This window comes from Podarcis erhardii, assembly GCF_964252035.2.
Source record: "Podarcis erhardii genome assembly, chromosome: 2".
Taxonomy (NCBI): Eukaryota; Metazoa; Chordata; class Lepidosauria; order Squamata; family Lacertidae; genus Podarcis; species Podarcis erhardii.
The window spans coordinates 34,621,703-34,640,555 of record NC_138498.1 but is presented as its reverse complement, the minus strand read 5'-3'; the positions used below and the strand labels follow the sequence as shown (position 1 = coordinate 34,640,555).

Genomic DNA, 18,853 nt, shown 5'->3' with positions numbered 1-18,853 from the left:
CCCTGCAGTTGGGAGGTGGACTAAGCCAAGAATTCAGTTTCACTTTACCTGACTCTTGGTCTGTCCCCACGTTCATACCAGGAACAGTTAAAAACAATCTATTATTCACTTTCAAAACAAGGGTTATGCAGGTGGCTTAAATGAATTAGTTTTTATTTATTATATTTCTATGCTGCTTTTCATTCAAATAAATCCCAAAGCAGCTTACAAACAAAAAATAACCTTAACGTTATAGATAATCACAAATACAACATAAATCTCATAGAATAACAAATCATCCGTAGAACATTTGCAAGCTATAAAATTTACAAATCAACAACTAATAAGCTAAACATCACAATTCAAGCCAGTCACATTATATGATTAACAAACCAATACCGCATTTAGACTCCATAAAACAATGTTAACAACATTAACAAAATAGCAACCAAAAGATAAGCTGAACACATTCTCCACACATACAGGTTCCATGGACAGCTTCCAGTCTTCCTCATGCCAACCTGAAATTTTAAATTTGAAAATGTATTTTTATGGAAATTAGTTTTTCCATACATGGTTCTGGAGGAATGATATCAACCAGTTTTAACAGTAATGATACCCATGGTGGCTACAGCTAACAAAGGAGGCAGAGTGTAAAAACAGAAACCACCTCTGCCCTGCACCGTTTTCCTTTAGGGCCACCTGGGCCTTGTTAACAAAGAGTGCTCAAACCAGGCACAACCTTCTGCTAGGAACTCAGCTTTGGATAATGAACAACGCTGCCCACAGCTGCCTGGCCCTGCTCCTTCTGAGCAGGGTATTAGCTCTTAGGCAGCCACAATTCTTTCAGGTCAAAAATGCAACATGTGGACAGGGCAGGCTCAAGAAAGCCTTCCATAGTCAACCTGCCTGCGGATAAAGCAACAAGTGTGCTGTTCCTCATGTACACTGAAGGAGCCGCCTTATCAGTATTTGTAGCCCAGTCATGACCCACTTCCCTAGTACTGGTAAGACAGAGCAAGGCTTTCTGTGACAGCTTCGTGAAGCAATTTGTAGAGGACTGCATCACTGCTGCTTAATTTGTGTGAAATGTATTTGAAATTAAACCAATCAAAAACCAATCTTTTCCCAATTAGAAATTTACTGGAGAAAAGACCAGGAAATTGATTTGCCTGTTCCTGGTTCTACTGCATTTACATTTCAAGGCTGCACCGTCTGCTCCAACATAAAAAACTTTAACTGTTTCCGGCCAGTGCCTCACCTGATCAAAGTAATAGGTGTTTAAAACTATTTACTGTTGAGCGGAAGCAAGAGAGAGAGATTTGTTCCTACATAATCTGGATTGATATCTAGTATCAGAATAGGCCTCTTTCTCATTACAGGGCCTTTTATTGTCACCTCTGTCCTCAATCTGTTCTTAACTTTAAAATGTTAGTTACTGTATATACTTGAGTATAAGCCGACTTTTCAGCACATTTTTTATGCTGAAAAAGCCCCCCTCGGCTTATACCCCCTCGCTGGTCGCACTGCCGCTGCTGCCCATCTCTCGCAAGGGCAGGCACAGGAGCCGCGGTTGGGAGAGGGGCTGCCCTGTGCTGCGCCTCTCCCAACCGTGTCTCCTATGCCTGCTCCTGCGAGCGGCAGAGGGACGAGCGGCCCGAAAGCAGTCTTTTGGGCTGCTCCTTCCTCCTCCGCCACCGCTGCTGCCACCACCACCAGGTTTGTGGTGTGGTGAACCAGCTTATACTTGAGTCAATAAGTTTTCCCGTTGTTGTTTTTTTGCTAAAATTAGGTGCCTCGGCTTATATTCGGGTTGGCTTATACCCGAGTATATACGGTATTTAATCTTGTTGAATGCCATCACCTTGAGGGCCCTTAAGAGTAATAGGACATAATTATTATTATTACTCAAATTAATTATTTATATGCCATCCATCTGACTGGCTCCCAACAAAAAACAATAAAAACACAATACAGCACCTGCTGGGAGGGGTATCCCACAGGGTAGGCGCCACTACTGAAAAGACCCTCTGCCCGGTTCCCTATAACCTCACCTCTCGCAATGAGGGAAACACCAGAAGGCCCTTGGAGCTGGACCTCAGTGTCCAGGCTGGATGATGGGGGTGGAGACGCTCCTCCAGGTGTACTGGGCTGAAGTTCAGATAACAAGGATTCAGAAAGTGTAGGATCTTTAAACCTGAGGGATGGAAAGCAGGAGATAAACATATGAAATAAAATTAATCTAGTACAGTGATTCTCAAATGTGTAAGCTTGATACATTTTAACAGAATTACTTCACCTCCAAGAAACAAAACAGGAAACTTGCGATATTTCATAGAAAACAGTACATGGCAATTGGAGACTGGAATGCCAGAAGTAGCGAGAGGGAGTTGGATCTGTCAATGCTAGAGTGCCTGGGGGGTCAGACATGAACAACCTCCTGGACAACCCGACTTGGTCAGCAGAAAAGGAGGAAACGTGTTTCTTATCAACCCTGTTCGGTGATCCAGCCAAGCTTATAATGGAATCCTGATCTTTCACCCAAGTTCTGAAACTACTTCAGAAGATTAAAAAATGCCCACCCACACCTCACCTAAACAGTTTTAGCAGAAAAAGAATGCTTCTTGGTACAGTGGTACCTCGGGTTACATACGCTTCATGTTACAGACTCCGCTAACCCAGAAATATTTCCTCGGGTTAAGAACTTTGCTTCAGGATGAGAACAGAAATCATGCTCCGGTGGCACCACAGCAGCAGGAGGCCCCATTAGCTAAAGTGGTGCTTCAGGTTAAGAACAGTCTCAGGTTAAGAATGGACCTCCGGAACAAATTAAGTTCTTAACCTGAGGTACCACTGTATTTCCTTTGAATGGCTGAAGCACTTGGTTTTCAACAGGGTAAGTAGGACTGTCAATATAGCTAGCTTACGCAAGTATCTTGTTGCTCAAACATTTTGAACATTCTCCCAGTTCACTCAGAAAAATGTGGTCATTCAGTATTTGTAATGTCTGTCCTGCATGACCTTGAACATTAAGCCAACCTGCCCTCTCCACCCTCCAGCTCATCCCCTTTCCAATACATGCCTACTTAGTCACTGCCTTCCCTCTTCTCTTTCTTTCCAGGGCATTTACAGCTGTTTCAATGGAGTCCAGAATCTGGAGAGCCCTGCCCGCGTCCACAAACCAGACGTCACTGCTAACTCTGCTCAAGCCAACGTGTTGAAGATGCTACAGGCCGCCAAGAACATGGTGTCGACAGCCAGTGTGGGGAACTCCCTGGAGAACGCCACACGCACCATTGAGAACTGGTCAAACAGGAGCGAAAACCTCCAAACCACCTTCTCCCTAAGGACTCCTCAGCTAGTTGTGCAGAACACCAGTGGGCCTACCAGGCCAGCTCATGCCTCCGATGCAGCAGCAGCTGAGAGGCTTGGGAGGTCTCTCCCACAATCCCTCTCTCCGCTCCAGCAGTCTTTGGTGCCAGCCAGTGAAAACTGGAGAGGGACACTAGAGCAGCCGCAGATTCTTCATCCGCTGAAGTTCCGAGGCAGCTATTCCGAGGACAAGGTGCTCCCCGGTTCCACTGTGAACAGCTCCCCCCACTACATGGTAAGACCCACACCTCAGACCCATGTCAGAAACCACGTGCCACTTGGAAACCACCTTAGTGCTGCTCCCCACTCCCCAGTAGGAACTGCTAGGGAGCTTCCTCTACCTGAGCATAAGCATAAGCTGGCCTTGGCCAGAGGGCACACCAAGGAGAAATTCCACCACCAGAACGTTCACCTGGTGTACGGAGAAGGTGGTGACGACAGCTCAGCCCAGGTGGAGCGGCTGGCTTCCACTTCCGAGAAGCGAAAGGAGTTGGAGAGCCACTTTCCGCCTCATGCCTGTGTCCACAATTCCTTCCCCAAAGCTAACAGGACTTGCAGACCCTTTCTGTACAAAGAATCTGACTCAATAGAGCTAAGGAGAGAGAAGCTGAGCCACAGAGCTAATCTCTCAAGGTCCGGCTGGGAGCAGGAGAGACCCCAGTCTCTAGGCCTGTGGAAACATCATGGGAAGTCCTCAGCTTATGGGGATGTGCCAGACCTCTTCCCCAAAGCTGGCCGGGCTCCAAAAACAATGTCAGTGCCTGGAACGCATTCCTACCCTCCCGGTGCCCTTAGGCCGAGTTATACATGCAATAGGAAATGTGTGGAGGCCAACGGCTTACCTTGGAAGGACCAGCGGCTGCTGCATTCGCAGTCCACGAGGCTCCCCTCGTACCGGGAGGCCTGCCTACACAACAGCTCAGGCGTGCACAAGGCTTCTTCCACGGTGGTGCACAAGCAGTATGCCTACATGAACTCGTACACAAACCTGCCTATCTACTGGGGGCGCCTTTACCCAGGCTCCCCGCAGCTGTGCGAACAGTCCAGTGCCACCCAGCACAGCTTCAGCCGAGCTCCCTGGTCGCCTTGCAGCAGGGACTTCCTGGTCCACCAGGATGGCCAAAGGACCATGTACTTTGGTAGCACCTACAGAGACTACAGGGACCGCAGCAGGGTGGACCCGACATTTCTTCAGATGGTCAATACTGAGCGGAGAGACTTCCTGAGCACCCAGAGGATGCACAGCCCTTACGCAGGAAGATCGTGGAGGCGAATCTCTAGCCTAGAGTCTGAAGTCTGAGAGGGGGAAGATGCTGGGGCTCTTGATGCTCGATTGGAGACTGCAGAGAAGAAGCTCATCCAGGAGGGCAAGAGACAAGGCCTTCCAAGCCAGCGTTCTGCATCTCCCTGTTAAGCTGGTATCAGCAGAAAGTTCTTTGTCTCTTCACTACTACCACCCCGGATCAACGTAAGAGCAAGTGACCTTTCTCCATCCTCTAATGGACCAAAACGCAAAGCGGGAGCAGCTGAAGGCACTTTATTGACTGATTCCAAAGTCTTCCATTGCTGGGCACTGGGATGCCCTCACTCGCGTACAAGACGACTCTCTCATGGTGGTGATTCACAGTCATGCTGCCTCTGTGGATAGCTTATGAAGCATCAGTTGCAGTGTCAACCATCTACATTTCAGTGCCAGTTTATCGTTCAGAGCATGGCTGTCTGTGACACAGTGGGAAATGCCCAACAGCCTCCTGTTAAACAAATAAACAAAATGATTAGGACTATCTTGCTTTCCCATAATGCACTGATATAAATGGAGACTGTATAGAGGACTGAACAGGGGGCATAGTATGATATTTTTAGTGTTCTACATTACTTTCTGGATCTTCGTAAAGAGCCCAAAATGCCAAATGGAGGTTATTAAATACACACTTCTTAAAATGTATTCACACACCCTTCCTTTCTCATTCTTTCTTTTTGGCCACATTGACAAAGGTTGCCTTCTTCAACCTCCCTTGAGTCAAATGCACCAGGACATGAGACATCCCTAGATGTTACCTTCATAGCTCTCTCCCTCCCCCCCCCCCCAAGCCCCACCAGGAGAAGAAGGGTGTGTGAGGTGGGGCGGGGTTGCATTTGCCACCTTTAGTTCAAGGCAGAGGATCCTTGGCTAGATAAGGCGGCAACAGTAGATGAGGGTGGGGGCATGCACCAAACTCTCCTCTCCTTGCCATCACTGCTTAATTCACATTAGACTGGGACTAACCTGCCACTGTTTTTAACCTAGGTCCTAAAAACACACCTTTAACAATAGACTACCATCACTGCACCAAGGCCTCATCTGCACCATGAATTAAAAGCAGTAGCATACCACTTTAAACAGACATTACAACTGGGACTTGGCAAAGCTTGTGATTAGAATGAGACTAGACAGCATTACTTAGAGCTCTTATCTATCTTCACAGAGTTTTTGAAATCTTTTTGGTCCAACTTAGAATTATAGAAAGGGACCCCAAGGTCACTCATAGGACACAGGAAGCTTCCTTATACAGAGTCAGTTCCTTATTGTCTACACCAGTGGTTCCCAATTGAAGTCCGGGGACCCCTGGGGGTCCGTTGCCTCCCCCCAACTATTTTTTGTCATTTTTGCATGGTAATATCACAAATTTTATGGTCTGGTTTTTTTTAGTATACCTAAAATCCTTTGCTTATTAGGGGCTACCCCAAATTTTGTTCAAAAAATTGCTTTGCAGACGTAACTATAATAGAATTATTAAATTTTCAAAAGTAGGGGGTCCTCAGTCATTAGCTAATTGGGAAGCACTGGTCTGCACTGATTGGCAGCAACTGTCTAGGGTTTCAGACAAGAAGTGTCCTTCTCCCTACTTGGGGACTTAACGTGGCTCCTTCTGCATGCCAAGCAGATGCTCTGCCCTAAGCTACTGCTTTCCCTGTTCCAAAATTCTGAACCACATGCTAATACTTGAAAATGAGTGATGCAATTTAACTGGGACTAGCATCCGTGAAAGTATGCAGGACTGTGAGTGAATTTCAATTTGTTGGGTGGGGTTATCAATTGTTAGGTTTTCAGTTCTGCACAATAACCTGGTCTCCCAGATCCATTAAATGAAGACTGGCCAGCCTGCCCTGGGTAGCCTTTCATGCCTGTTGGAAGTGCTCTCAAGTTATACATTCCGTATGTAATTCGGGCAATTTGTAACCCTATTGCCTATGTCTGCTCCATGGTGTCTTGAATTGTAGTGAGCTCCTTTCCCAGGCAAGGTCCTGCAGGTGCACTCAAGAGCTGAGGATCAAAATATAACCTTACATTGAGCCGGCTCAAAGATATGCCTTGTAGTCCCTATCCTAGCCAACTATAAAGCTTCAAGTACCTGAAGTGCTGATTACTGAATCCAAGTTTACTCTGGTCCTTTTTCAGGCAACTGATAACAACGAGGCTCAGACAGCCATCTAGTCAGCCTACACTGCCAGTTGTGTAGTTCAGGCTTTCGTGTGCCTCCCCAACCCCAAATGATAGGTGCACAGGGACTGGTTTATAGCATTGTTTTGACTTCTGCTTGTAGCAAGCTTTGCAAACCATAAAGCCAACTATTAAAAGTCAAGGAAAAGGCAGCATGTTCCCTTCTGAGCAGTTCCTTTGATCAAGTGGGGACCATCAGAAACGACGCCTGTAGCATCCTGCTTCTCATTTAGAGATAGTTTGTTTGCAACCCCCTGGGATTCTACTGCCATGGATAGATCTCATAAATTGGCCATTTTCCATAGGAAAATATGACATGCAGATCTTGGAGATAGTAGGGCTGAGCAACATCTGGCTTTCAACACTGCAATATATCACCAAATAAGCATTGTGATATATTGATATATCACAGTGTCTGAAATAAGGATGGTGCTGGTTATCAACTTCATGATTATCAGTATAATACAGTGTTTAGCTGGTGATATATCACAATGTTTGATATAAGGATGAAGCAATGTAGAGGCATTGCCCGGCTTCACAGTTTCCCCCCCAATGTGATTTTTGCACAGCACACATGCCCACACACACATCATGATTTGCAATATATTGCCAGGTCAAAAAATATGAAACTGAAATCATGATATGGACTTGAAACTGGTTTTGGACAATATATTGATATACTGTCCAGGTACTAGTGGTGAAACAAATCTGCGTCCTCCATGGAGGATCCTGCAGCCCTCATTGCCAAGAACCATTTCCAGCAAACAGGAGAAGTAAAGAGTGATCTTTCACATGGCATTACAAAAGCAGCACAAACATGCACTAGCAGTGGGCAAGTCAGGTCTCGACCAGAGCCTGTCAATTATATATTCATAAGCAAAGCAACCCCACCAGCTTCCTATGAGTCTTACAATATTCACCTTGAGGCTACATGAGATGATAATCACTTCTGAAGATAATGAAATATATATCTTTTTTTAAAAAGTTCAATTTCTTTTGAAAATGGGCTACTACCCTAAGATTTGGAAAATGTCACAGCTCAGCAATGCCCCTGCCTAGCCTTCCCCACCCTCAGCAAACTTGACAGCATGAAAGTTGAGCTGTTTTAACAGAAACCGGAGGAAATGCATTTAATTTAGCTCCAGTCTGTTTTAAGGAGAGAGAGAGAGAGAGAGAGAGAGAGAGAGAGAAGAGACCTTTGATATTTTGCCTGTTCATTTCATTTTTTTGAGATTCATTCACTTTGTCTCATTACAGTCACAGTAGGATCAAAGGCCTCCTGAGGAGCCATCACCTAACTGCTAATTTTTCACTTAACACCACAAGATAGCTAGGGGTTGGTGTGACTAATGCACTGCCTTCATTTGACTTCACTCTCCGAGTTGCCTCCTTTCCAAACTGGAGTGCACAACGCCTGCTAAATACCTGGGACAAAGTGCCATGGAGGGTGCAATGAAGTTCATTAAGGCTGAAGAGCTGAACTGCTTTTCTTTCTGCTGGAGGGGAGTCATTTCAGGTTTGGTTTGGGGGGAGAACTCCCCCCTCCCTCTTTTTATGTTTTAATGAAGCATAATGACCATAACTCACAATACCTAGGTGCCATAGCAAGCGGCATAATAATAATAATAATAATAATAATAATAATAATAATAATAATAATATTTCATTTATACCCAGACCTCCCTGGCCAAGGACAGGCTCAGGGCAGCTAACACCGAATATAAATTACAATAAAACGTAATTTAAAAAAACCCCCCAATTAAAATACAGCTTAAAATGCAGCCTCATTTTAGTAGTAGCCCATAAAATCAAGACCATAAAGGGAGGAAACATCAGATATTCACCCGAGCCAGCTGTCCATGCTGGTCCTACACGGGCCAGCAAAAAAGCCAAGGGAAAATTTATATACGAAATCCCACATAAGGGGTCAGAGTGAGTCCAAGCCAAAGGCTGGGTGGAACAGCTCCGTCTTGCAGGCCCTGCGGAAAGATGTCAAATCCCGCAGGGCCCTGGTCTCTTGTGACAGAGTATTCCATCAAGTCAGGGCCAGTACTGAAAAGGCCCTGGCCCTAGTTGAGACCAATCGAACCTCCTTGAGGCTCGGGACCTCCAAAGTGTTGTTATTGTGTCGCACCCCATACGAAAAAAGAAAAAGTAGTGGCAACACACCCAATATAAAGCAAGGACAGTGGGTAAACACTGGGCATCTAAGTTTGAAACATAAGAAATAAAATCCTACCAGATGATATAGAAGTATTCTGGGTCCTCCACATCTCTGGAGACCCGCAATTTAGTAGCCAAAGTCAGTAAGTTCTTATTCCACAAAGGTTTTCAAAATGGCGCCCTGCACAGAAGGGTGGCCATGACAGATGACAGCAGAGGAGGCAGATCTGCTGCCTCTGTCAGGTACGCAGCAGCAATTATTTGCTTCTGAGCCACTAGGTGATACTTTAAATCAGGGGTGTCCGACAGGTCCTGAACCCCCCCAAAACGGGACGTTCCTCCCTAAAAGAGCTTAACAACTTTGACCTGAACTGCCCCCCCAAAAGGGGTAGATCACTGCCAGTTTTAAATTGTGTGAGTAGATCGCAGTCTCTTGGAAGTTGGCTGTCCCTGCTTTAAATCATTCAAGTGAGAATTTTCTGTATGCAAGAGGATGGGCAGAACCTTTGCATCCATGTCACACTGTTTGTTTGTTTGTTTGTTTGTTTGTTTGTTTGTTTGTTTGTTTCTACTACTACTATTATTCCTGGTCTTTTTGTATCGACTGAAACAAGTGCACAGCTGAAAACAATTTAGAGCTGCTTCTGGCATGATGCTTCCTAACTTGCACAATATAATGGCTAATCCCTAACACTAGGGAAGGAGCTATACTTCAGGAATATCCAGATGAGAATCTGACACTGACACCCACCCACACCCACCCACTCACCCACAGTGGCAAAACACCTAGGGCTTCCCTGCTGTTTCTTGCACCAAGGCACCCCATATTTAAAAGTTAAAGATTTGAAAGTTGCCTGTAAATATGCAGTGGCCATGAGCTCAGATCTGACCATCTCCTTTTTTTCCAAGTTGCAAACTTCCTCAGCTGGGGTTGGGGAGGCTCACTAAGCACTTCTGACCATCCAGCCAATTCCTCTGCTGCGCTTGAGAGAGCAAGGGCAGTGCTTGCTGTTATCCCAACCAATGCCACAGTTCATGAATTACAGTAAAATGAAATTAGCCTGGACAATTAACTTACAGTGAAATACTGTCAATACTGACACTGAAATACTGTCAAGGGAATACCAGGCCTCCAGGGTTGATGAAATTATCCCCACCAAAATCAAGCACACTCTTAATAAGAAGAATAGTAGTAATAGCTACAGTGTGCTGCAAATAGACTTCAACATGCCATTCTTCTGCCTCACCTAGGGATGGTTAGATTCCATGTCCATCCTGGCTCCACTTCCACTGAAACATTAATTCCATCTGCGTCAGCATCCATTGCAGGCACCAAGATGTCCAAACCTGAAAAGAAAACACAAACACAAATAGCAACCAATTAAACCAGCCTCTGGAATAATTGCTCAAAACCTGCCCAGCTGCAGCCATAAAACACAGAAGCCAAACAATGGAATAAAGGGGAAATTTCTTGGGGCTAAAAGTGAGAAGGCAGCAGAGGAGTTTACACTAGAGCAGTAAATCTGTGCTTGGTCTATGCCACTTCATGCTACAAGCAGGGACTACCCTTAGTGAATGCTGCTCTGGACAAAAAATTCCTGCTCATGGAAAAGTAGCATGTCAGGGAAACAAGCTAGACAAGAACTCTTCTCGCTGGTATCAAGTTTTCTATATGGAGGATGTTGTTGTTGTTAGCAGAGCAGAATGAACCACCCCTAAAATGGTACAGCTCAGACCTAATTTTACCGCTTCAGAACTTGCTAGACTAGAGACAAGAAAAGGTGAGAGGATAAAATGTAGTATTTCTGATACCCCAGACAGAATTTAATACAGCAAAATACTCTGGTGCATTAGCAGTGCCAACCAAGTCAGATTATAGCTCATTGCTTCCCTGCAATACAAATGGGAAACAGTTTAAAAAACAAACATTTAGAGGGTTTTCTTAAGCTGACCCCCTCCCCAAAATCGCACTGGAAATGTTTGCAAGCATTTTATACCTTGCTCAAGAAGATCCTTTGTTCAAACCATGAGCACCCAGGGTCCAAATAACCTTTAAGCCTCAAATAAAAGGATTGCCCTAGCCTGGGGCTTTTGTTTCTTTGGGTAGCTAAGCCCTATGACCAGGTCAGAAGCTGCTTTTAACCGCCCCCCCCCCCCAAAGTTTGCTGATTGGCATTGGGGTGTGTGCTTCTCATGAGAAACAGGTCTTCACTCTCCTTCAGGTTCCTGGCTCTTTGGTCCTAGCAGGGTAAGGCAAGTTGCCCAGGACTGCATGTACCCTTGAATTTGGTTACCAAATTCAAAAGCTACAAATACACAAAGCTAGAAGTTACATGTTGGCTAACATGGCTGTACATTTGTATTTTCCTTTTCTGTTAAGCAGTCCTCCAGCCACATCTCTTTGGTATGAACATGTGGGTGTCGGTGTGAGATATCTAGATATCACACACACACACACACACACACACACACCATTTCCCTAAATTAGTTTGCTTACCTTCTGAGTAGTCAAAGACAAGGTTTTGTTAAGGTGAGAGAATAAAATGTAATATTTCTGGTATTTCCTAGACAGAATTTAAAACAGCAGACCGGGACGTCACAGACTGCTTGGATACAGAGGAATGGGGGGAGGAACCAGCTGGGGAACCCCCAGGGGAAGAAGGCTCAGAGCCAGGGGAGTGGTGGTGGGGCAACGATGAGTGGCCAGAGGGAGAAAATGGAGGAAGTGTCAAAAGCTGAAGAGGTAACAGGGCTTAGTGAGCTGGAAGAGTCTGTGACAGAAAGAAGTCCAGAATCAGAGGCAGAAGCTGAAGCAGGAGAGGAGGGAGGCCAAGAGGCAGAGATGAGTGCGGCTGTTGAAGAGGCACAAGTGTCTCCCTCTCCCACTGCGACAAGCTCTCCTCCTCTCTGGACTCCCAGGCCCAGAAGAGGCATAAAGAGGCAGAGGAGAAGTCAGCTTCACGCAGGCACAGTCTCAGATTGCTTGGGAAAAACCCTGGAGAGGATGGGACTTAGGCAGCTGTGGGGAGCCAGGGACCTTCAGTCTCAGCAACTGCTTCATGGGGGCAAGACCTGCCAGAGATGTGTTGCTATGCAAATTAGGCCTGGCACTCCTGTGCAGATCCTGTTTTTGGTAATAAATAGTTAACTCCAACTGGCTTGGTTGATTTCCTGTCACTGGAGATGCTAGGGATTGACCCTGGGATCTTCTGCCTGGAAAGCAGATACTCTACCATGGTGCCACTCTACCTTTTCTATAGCCTAGCCTGTGACATCTTCTTTAATCGGTACTAGCATCCATAGCTGCAGGAAGCCAAACCACTTTTATGTCCCCCCCACCTTAAAAGAAAACACACACACAATGCACAGGTGCACACCTGAGTCATGGAGCCCGGGGCATGCTGTAGTAAAACAGGACAGAAGACCTTTAAAATCCCAGAGCCAACACTGCAAAGGGCTTAATGGTGCGACAGGGCAACGTCCAGTTTGCCACATGCAAACTCTCAGCAGCGTTGCCAATCGCTCCCGGAGAAGGAGGGGCATGTGGGGCGGTGAGATAACAGGATCAGGGCTGCCCACAATGCCGTTGTCTTCTGAACAAGCAGCTTTGGCAGAGAGAGCAAGAGGGGCTGCTGGTCTGGACAGCCGGCTCAGAGGGTATTACAATAATCAATCCTCGTGGTCACAAGGGCAGGACTTGCTGTCACAGTGTCGTCATGGGATAAATGAGGGCACAGCTGGAGCAGATTGCAGGGCCTGGCAAGGAAAGCTCGCGGCCACGTGTGACACGTTGTGGGCTCTGCCTGCAAAAGGGCACAGGGAAATGTGATGCTGAGAGGAACTGATTCTCCCACGAGTCAAAATACCAATAGGCAGCGCGGGGATACCGTCAGCTAAAAAGGAAGGAAGGAAGGAAGGAAGGAAGGAAGGAAGGAAGGAAGGAAGGAAGGAAGGAAGGGTGGGTGGTGGTGGGGAACTCTGGGCAGTTGAGGGGAATTTGGGGCATTATCTTTACTACAGATTGCATGACGACATCCAGAATCTTGCATACACATGCATGCACACATGCACCCACTTATCTAGCATAAGATGGATTTTATTTCTGGAAATGCAGGAACGTGTTACTACGGTGTGTAAAATACGTCAGCACTGCACTCTAATCCTGCCCAAACGGCTTTCTGTGCTTTGCCATGCTGCAATCATAAACATATTTCCTCAGGATAAGTCCTCCTGAAATGAACTACATTAAATTATTATTGTTGGTGGGGGGTTTGGGGGGGGCAGGCGGGTTAGACTTGCTTGTTTGTTTATGCCAGGCATAAACACTCCTCGTTTTCCTGTCCCTCTTGCTTCCCACTTCCTTCCTCTGTCAAACACAACAGTGTGTCAGAGCTCGTGTAAGCATGGAGGAGCTCCAAACAGAACTGGCAGCCCAAAGATTTAAATGTGCAAGGATGTTTGCATGATAAATCAGAGGAGAAGGTTAAGGCTGCTTCGTTCTTCGCAGAGTACATCTATAACATTTTCTTCCTCTGCCGATGCTACAGGAGTGCTCCCTTGGTTAGGTGACAAGGGGGAAGTGAATAATAAAAGTGACAGAAATAGAAATGCAGAGGGAAGAGATCTCAGAGGCTGAAATTTATTATGTATTTATTTAAAGCATTTTTACCCTGTTCTTCAGCTGAAAAGTCTCCCAGAGTGGTTGACATAAGATCAATAAAAACAAAATAGAAAAATAAATAAGGCAGCTGCTGCCCACAGATTTCCAACCTAAAAACACAGCAATGAAAGGAAAAGGGAAGAGGAGGGAAGAGGAAAACAAGGAAACTCAGAAACCTGTTTTTGAAACTATCAATAATCAGCTGGAATGGCGAGTTCAGGGAGAGGAAAAACCAAAGGAGTCAGTCTTCAGCCCTGCTTCTCTTCCCTGCCTTTGCTCTGCAGCTTGTTGTAATGGGTGCTAATAGATGACAGTTGAAGGAGGCAGGAGCCAATGGAGCTGATCTGTCAGCAGAATGGATGGACACAAACCTACCCTCTTTTTGTAAACTGCTTTGAGGTTTTCCTTTACAATCATGCAGTATATAAATGTTATGAAATAAGTAAAACAGCTCTGGAAGTCTATTCAGAAAAAAAGAGCAGACAATGTCTCGAATCTTTACATTTCTTCCATGCACAGAACAGAGTTTAAAATCACCCTCTCCTTTATGTGGATGGAGGAAAGAAGGCACTTTTGGCAGACGCTTTCTAAAGAGGCATTTCTGTGCCTGCCCATCACTCAAAGACTCCTGTCATCTTACCGACATGTGTACTCCTGCTACCTTGTTTCACTTTTCACTTTTGTCACCTTATGCCATTCTCGCAGTACTATAAATATTCAGATATTGTGGTAAATAAAGCAAGCATATGGGCTGAATTCATTCATCCAAATCAAGGAACCCGATATGAACCATTTAGGGTATGAACAGGAGTTGTTGCATATTTTGTCTAAGGAAATCAAACCTGAATGACACCCCCTCACGTATGCACACCTCACAAGGCATTTAACAGATGTATCGGCCAGTGCGCTGAATGCTAATTCAGTCATCTGTCTTGCCCTCCCCCTCTGTGTTATTATGCAATGGGCAAGCAGTGTGGATTTATTTTTTAAAGATCAACATGAATGTTAATTCAACTTAAAGTCTTGTTCCTCACTGTAGTTTTGTTTTAAGGACACAACTAATAGCTTTTAAAAGTTGAAAACCTGGAAGGGTAGTCTTGTGATGTCACCCAAAGCCCACAAATCAGTACCACTCACAAATTTGGTGGTTGTGCTGCCACAATGGAACTTGCAGACAGTAACAGCAGCTCAACAGTGGAGCAGACTCCCAAGACCAGTTGGTTAGAGGGATACAGGTCGGAGCTAAACAGTACAAACTGAGAGCATTTGCAGATGACCTAGTTTTAACGTTACAGGAGCCAGAATCTAGTACGAAAAGGGTTCTAGACCTAATTAATGAATTTGGTCAAGTAGCAGGTTTTAAACTGAATAAGTTAAAAACTAAAGTTCTAGAGAAAAATCTAACATCAATGGAAAAAGAAAGTTTTCAGAATGAGACTGGTTTGACTGTGGTTAAGAAAGTTAAATATTTGGGGATTAAGATGACAGCGAAGAATGTGAACCTATTTAAATATAATTATGAAAAATGCTGGTCAGAAGTGAAAAGAGATTTAGAAATATGGTCAAATTTGAAGCTTTCCTTGTTGGGCCGAATTGCAGTCATAAAAATGAATGTATTGCCTAGAATGTTATTTCTGTTCCAAACATTGCAAATTGTGGACAAAATGGACTGTTTCAAGAAGTGGCAGAAAGATATTTCTAAATTTGTCTGGCAGGGCAAAAAGCCCAGAATAAAATTTAAGATTTTAACTGATGTAAAGGAAAGGGGGGGGCTTTGCCCTGCCAGACTTTAAACTCTATTACGAATCAGCAGCTTTCTGCTGGTTGAAAGACTGGCTGCTTCTTGAGAACACAGACATTTTGGACTTGGAAGGTTTTAATAATGCCTTTGGGTGGCATGCATATTTATGGTATGACAAGGTTAAGGTTCATAAAATGTTTAAAAACCATATTGTTAGGAAAGCATTATTTAATGTTTGGATAAGATACAAAGATTTATTGGAAAATAAAACCCCAAGGTGGATGTCACCGATGGAAGCTAAAGCTATTAAAAAACTTAATATGGAGTCCAATTGGCCAAAATATTGTGAGATCTTGGAACAAGAGGGAGGCAAATGGAAATTGCAGAGTTTTGAGAAATTAAAGAGTAAAGTACGAGATTGGCTTCACTATTATCAGATAATGGAGGTATATAAAATGGACAAAAAAATCGGATTCCAGGTGGAAAAATCGAAATTAGAAACAGAATTGTTAGAACCTAAAACTAAGAATCTGTCTAAGATGTATAACTTGCTGTTGAAATGGAACACCCAGGATGAAACTGTGAAGTCTGCTATGATTAAATGGGCACAAGACGTTGGACATAATATTATGAACTTTCTATAGAAAAAGGGACACGGCAGGGGTGCCCAATATCCCATTACTTTTTATATCAGTCCTGGAGGTTTTGTTGAATATGATCAGGGGGGATCAGCTGGTAAAAGGAGTTCAGGTCGGAGCCAAACATTATAAATTGAAGGCATTTGCAGATGATTTAGTATTGACTTTACAAGAGCCAGACACTAGCACAAAAAGAGTTTTAGAGTTAATTCAAGTCTTTGGTCAGGTGGCAGGATTTAAGTTGAACAAACAAAAAACTAGAGTTTTGGGAAAAAAATTAACAAATTTTGAAAGAGAGAGTTTTCAAAATGAAACTGGGTTAATGGTGGTAAAGAAAGTAAAATATTTGGGGATTAACATGACATCTAAAAATGTGAATTTATTTAAAGACAACTATGACAAATGTTGGACAGAGGTAAAGAAAGATCTAGAAATATGGTCGAACTTGAAGCTTTCCTTGTTAGGCCGAATTGCAGTGATCAAAATGAACGTATTGCCTAGAATGTTATTTTTGTTTCAGACATTACAAATTGTGGATAAATTAGATTGTTTCAAGAAGTGGCAGAAAGATATATCTAAATTTGTCTGGCAGGGCAAAAAGCCCAGAATAAAATTCAAGATACTTACTGATGCAAAAGAAAGAGGGGGGTTTGCCCTGCCGGACTTAAGACTGTACTATGAATCGGCAGCTTTCTGCTGGTTAAAAGATTGGCTACTTCTTGAGAATGCAGACATTTTGGACTTGGAAGGATTCGACAATAGGTTTGGATGGCATGCATATATATGGTATGACAAGGTTAAAGCTCACAAGGGTTTCAAAAACCATATTGTTAGGAAAGCATTATACAATGTTTGGATTCGATATAAGGATTTGTTGGAAAATAAAACTCCTAGGTGGTTATCACCAATGGAGGCTAAGGGGGTGAAGAAACTTAATATGGAATCTAAATGGCCAAAATATTTTGAAATTTTAGAACAAGAAAGTGGCAAATTCAAATTACAGAGTTTTGAGAAAATAAAGTCCAAGGTACGAGACTGGCTCCATTACTACCAAATAATGGAGACTTTCAAACAAGACAGGAAAATTGGCTTCCAGGTGGAGAAATCGAAATTAGAAACAGAATTGTTAGAACCCAATACTAAGAATTTATCAAGAATGTATAATCTGTTGCTGAGGTGGAATACAATAGATGAGACAGTCAAGTCAGCTATGATTAAATGGGCACAGGACATTATGTTTGCTGACATTATGTTTGCTGACTGGGAACAGTTATGGACCACCAGTATTAAATTTACGGCATGTAATGCCCTAAGAGAAAATATTATGAAAATGATTTATAGGTGGTACATGACCCCAGTCAAGCTTGCGAAGATTTATCATTTGCCCAATAATAAATGTTGGAAATGTAACGAGACTGAAGGCACCTTCTTTCACCTTTGGTGGACCTGCCCAAAGATTAAAGCCTTTTGGGAAATGATTTATAATGAAATTAAGAAGGTACTTAAATGTACTTTTCATAAGAAACCAGAGGCATTTCTCTTGGGCATGGTCAGCCAACTGGTGTCAAAGAAGGACAAGACTTTTTTTATGTACGCCACTACAGCAGCAAGGATCCTTCTAGCAAAGTATTGGAAGACACAAGAACTACCCACACTGGAAGAATGGCAGACGAAAGTGATCGACTTTATGGGACTGGCGGAAATGACTGGCAGAATCCGTGACCAAGAGAAAGAGACGGTGGAGGAGGACTGGAAGAAGTTTAAAGTATATCTTAAGGACTGTTACAAAATTGAGAAGTGCTAAAATGTCAAGGGGAAGGAAGATGCAGAATTACAGCTGAAATTGTTTGATGATTTAAGGAGAAATTGAGAAAGATAATAAGTTTAAATTTAATTGGCAAAAAGGGTTGCTGAAAAACTTTAAAATAAGGATGCAAAAAGGGTGAGGTATGGGGAAGTCCGAGAAAGGAGGCTTATGAAAATGAGGTTAAGAAATTACATTTGTGTGTTTGTTTGTATCTGTCGATGTTTGTATGTTGGCATTGTTTTGTCTTAAAATTGGAAAATTAATAAAAATTATTATAAAAAAAAATGAAAAAAGTACTTAAGTACACTTTCCTGAAGAAACCAGAGGCCTTTCTTCTGGGCATGGTCGGCCAATTGGTGCCAAAGAAGGACAGAACCTTTTTTATGTATGCAACAACAGCAGCAAGAATACTGATTGCGAAACATTGGAAGACATAAGATCTACCCACTCTGGAAGAATGGCAGATGAAGATGATTGACTATACGGGACTGGCAGAAATGACCGGCAGAATCCGAGACCAGGGAAAAGAGTCGGCGGAAGATGATTGGAGGAAATTTAAAGATTATTTGCAGAAATATTGCAAAATTAATGAATGTTAGAATGTTGTTGGACAGAAATTAAGTGGTTACCAGCTGTAAAGTAAAAGTGGAGTAATAAGCTAAAATAAGTTATAAATAAGTTATAATAAGGATTTGCTGAATTAAGATTCGAACTGGAATACAAAAGGGGGAGGTAAGAGGAGGTTCGAGAAACAAGGTAACAGAAATAAGTTGTGGAAACTATATCTGTTTTGTTTTGATTTGTTTTTTCTCTTTTCTTTTTTTGATTGTGTATTTTTGTATTTTTGTTTTTTGTACTAAACTGGAAAATTTAATAAATATCTATTATAAAAAAAAAAGTGGAGCAGACTCCCTTGGGAGGCGGGGCACGCTCCTTCCTTGGAGGTGTTTAGACAGAGGTTGGATGGCCAGCAGTCATGTATGATCCACTTCAAATTCCTGCACTGAAGGGG

At 43.5% G+C, this 18,853-nt stretch overlaps 1 protein-coding gene and 2 long non-coding RNA genes across 4 annotated transcripts in view; 1 reads left to right on the top strand and 2 right to left on the bottom strand.

Moving 5' to 3' along the window:
- The window catches only part of GRIN2C (glutamate ionotropic receptor NMDA type subunit 2C), a 92,258-nt gene extending 86,962 nt beyond the window's left edge, over nucleotides 1-5,296 (top strand). For both annotated transcript variants that reach the window (XM_081850682.1, XM_081850681.1), the window contains exon 13: nucleotides 3,101-5,296. In XM_081850682.1, the coding sequence (XP_081706808.1) occupies nucleotides 3,101-4,651 (1,551 nt within the window). In that variant the 3' untranslated portion in view covers nucleotides 4,652-5,296. The remainder of the gene's footprint in view (nucleotides 1-3,100) is intronic.
- On the bottom strand, nucleotides 196-4,330 carry LOC309335729. The gene is made up of 3 exons (XR_014153678.1): nucleotides 4,194-4,330; nucleotides 2,034-2,176; nucleotides 196-500 (listed from the first exon to the last, which is right to left on the bottom strand). It is a non-coding gene; the product is annotated as an uncharacterized lncRNA (long non-coding RNA).
- The window catches only part of LOC309335746, a 31,039-nt gene continuing 17,258 nt past the window's right edge, over nucleotides 5,073-18,853 (bottom strand). The window contains exons 2-3 of the long non-coding RNA XR_014153703.1: nucleotides 10,243-10,342; nucleotides 5,073-5,102 (exon numbers count right to left, since the gene is read on the bottom strand). This is a non-coding gene — a long non-coding RNA (uncharacterized lncRNA). The remainder of the gene's footprint in view (nucleotides 5,103-10,242; nucleotides 10,343-18,853) is intronic.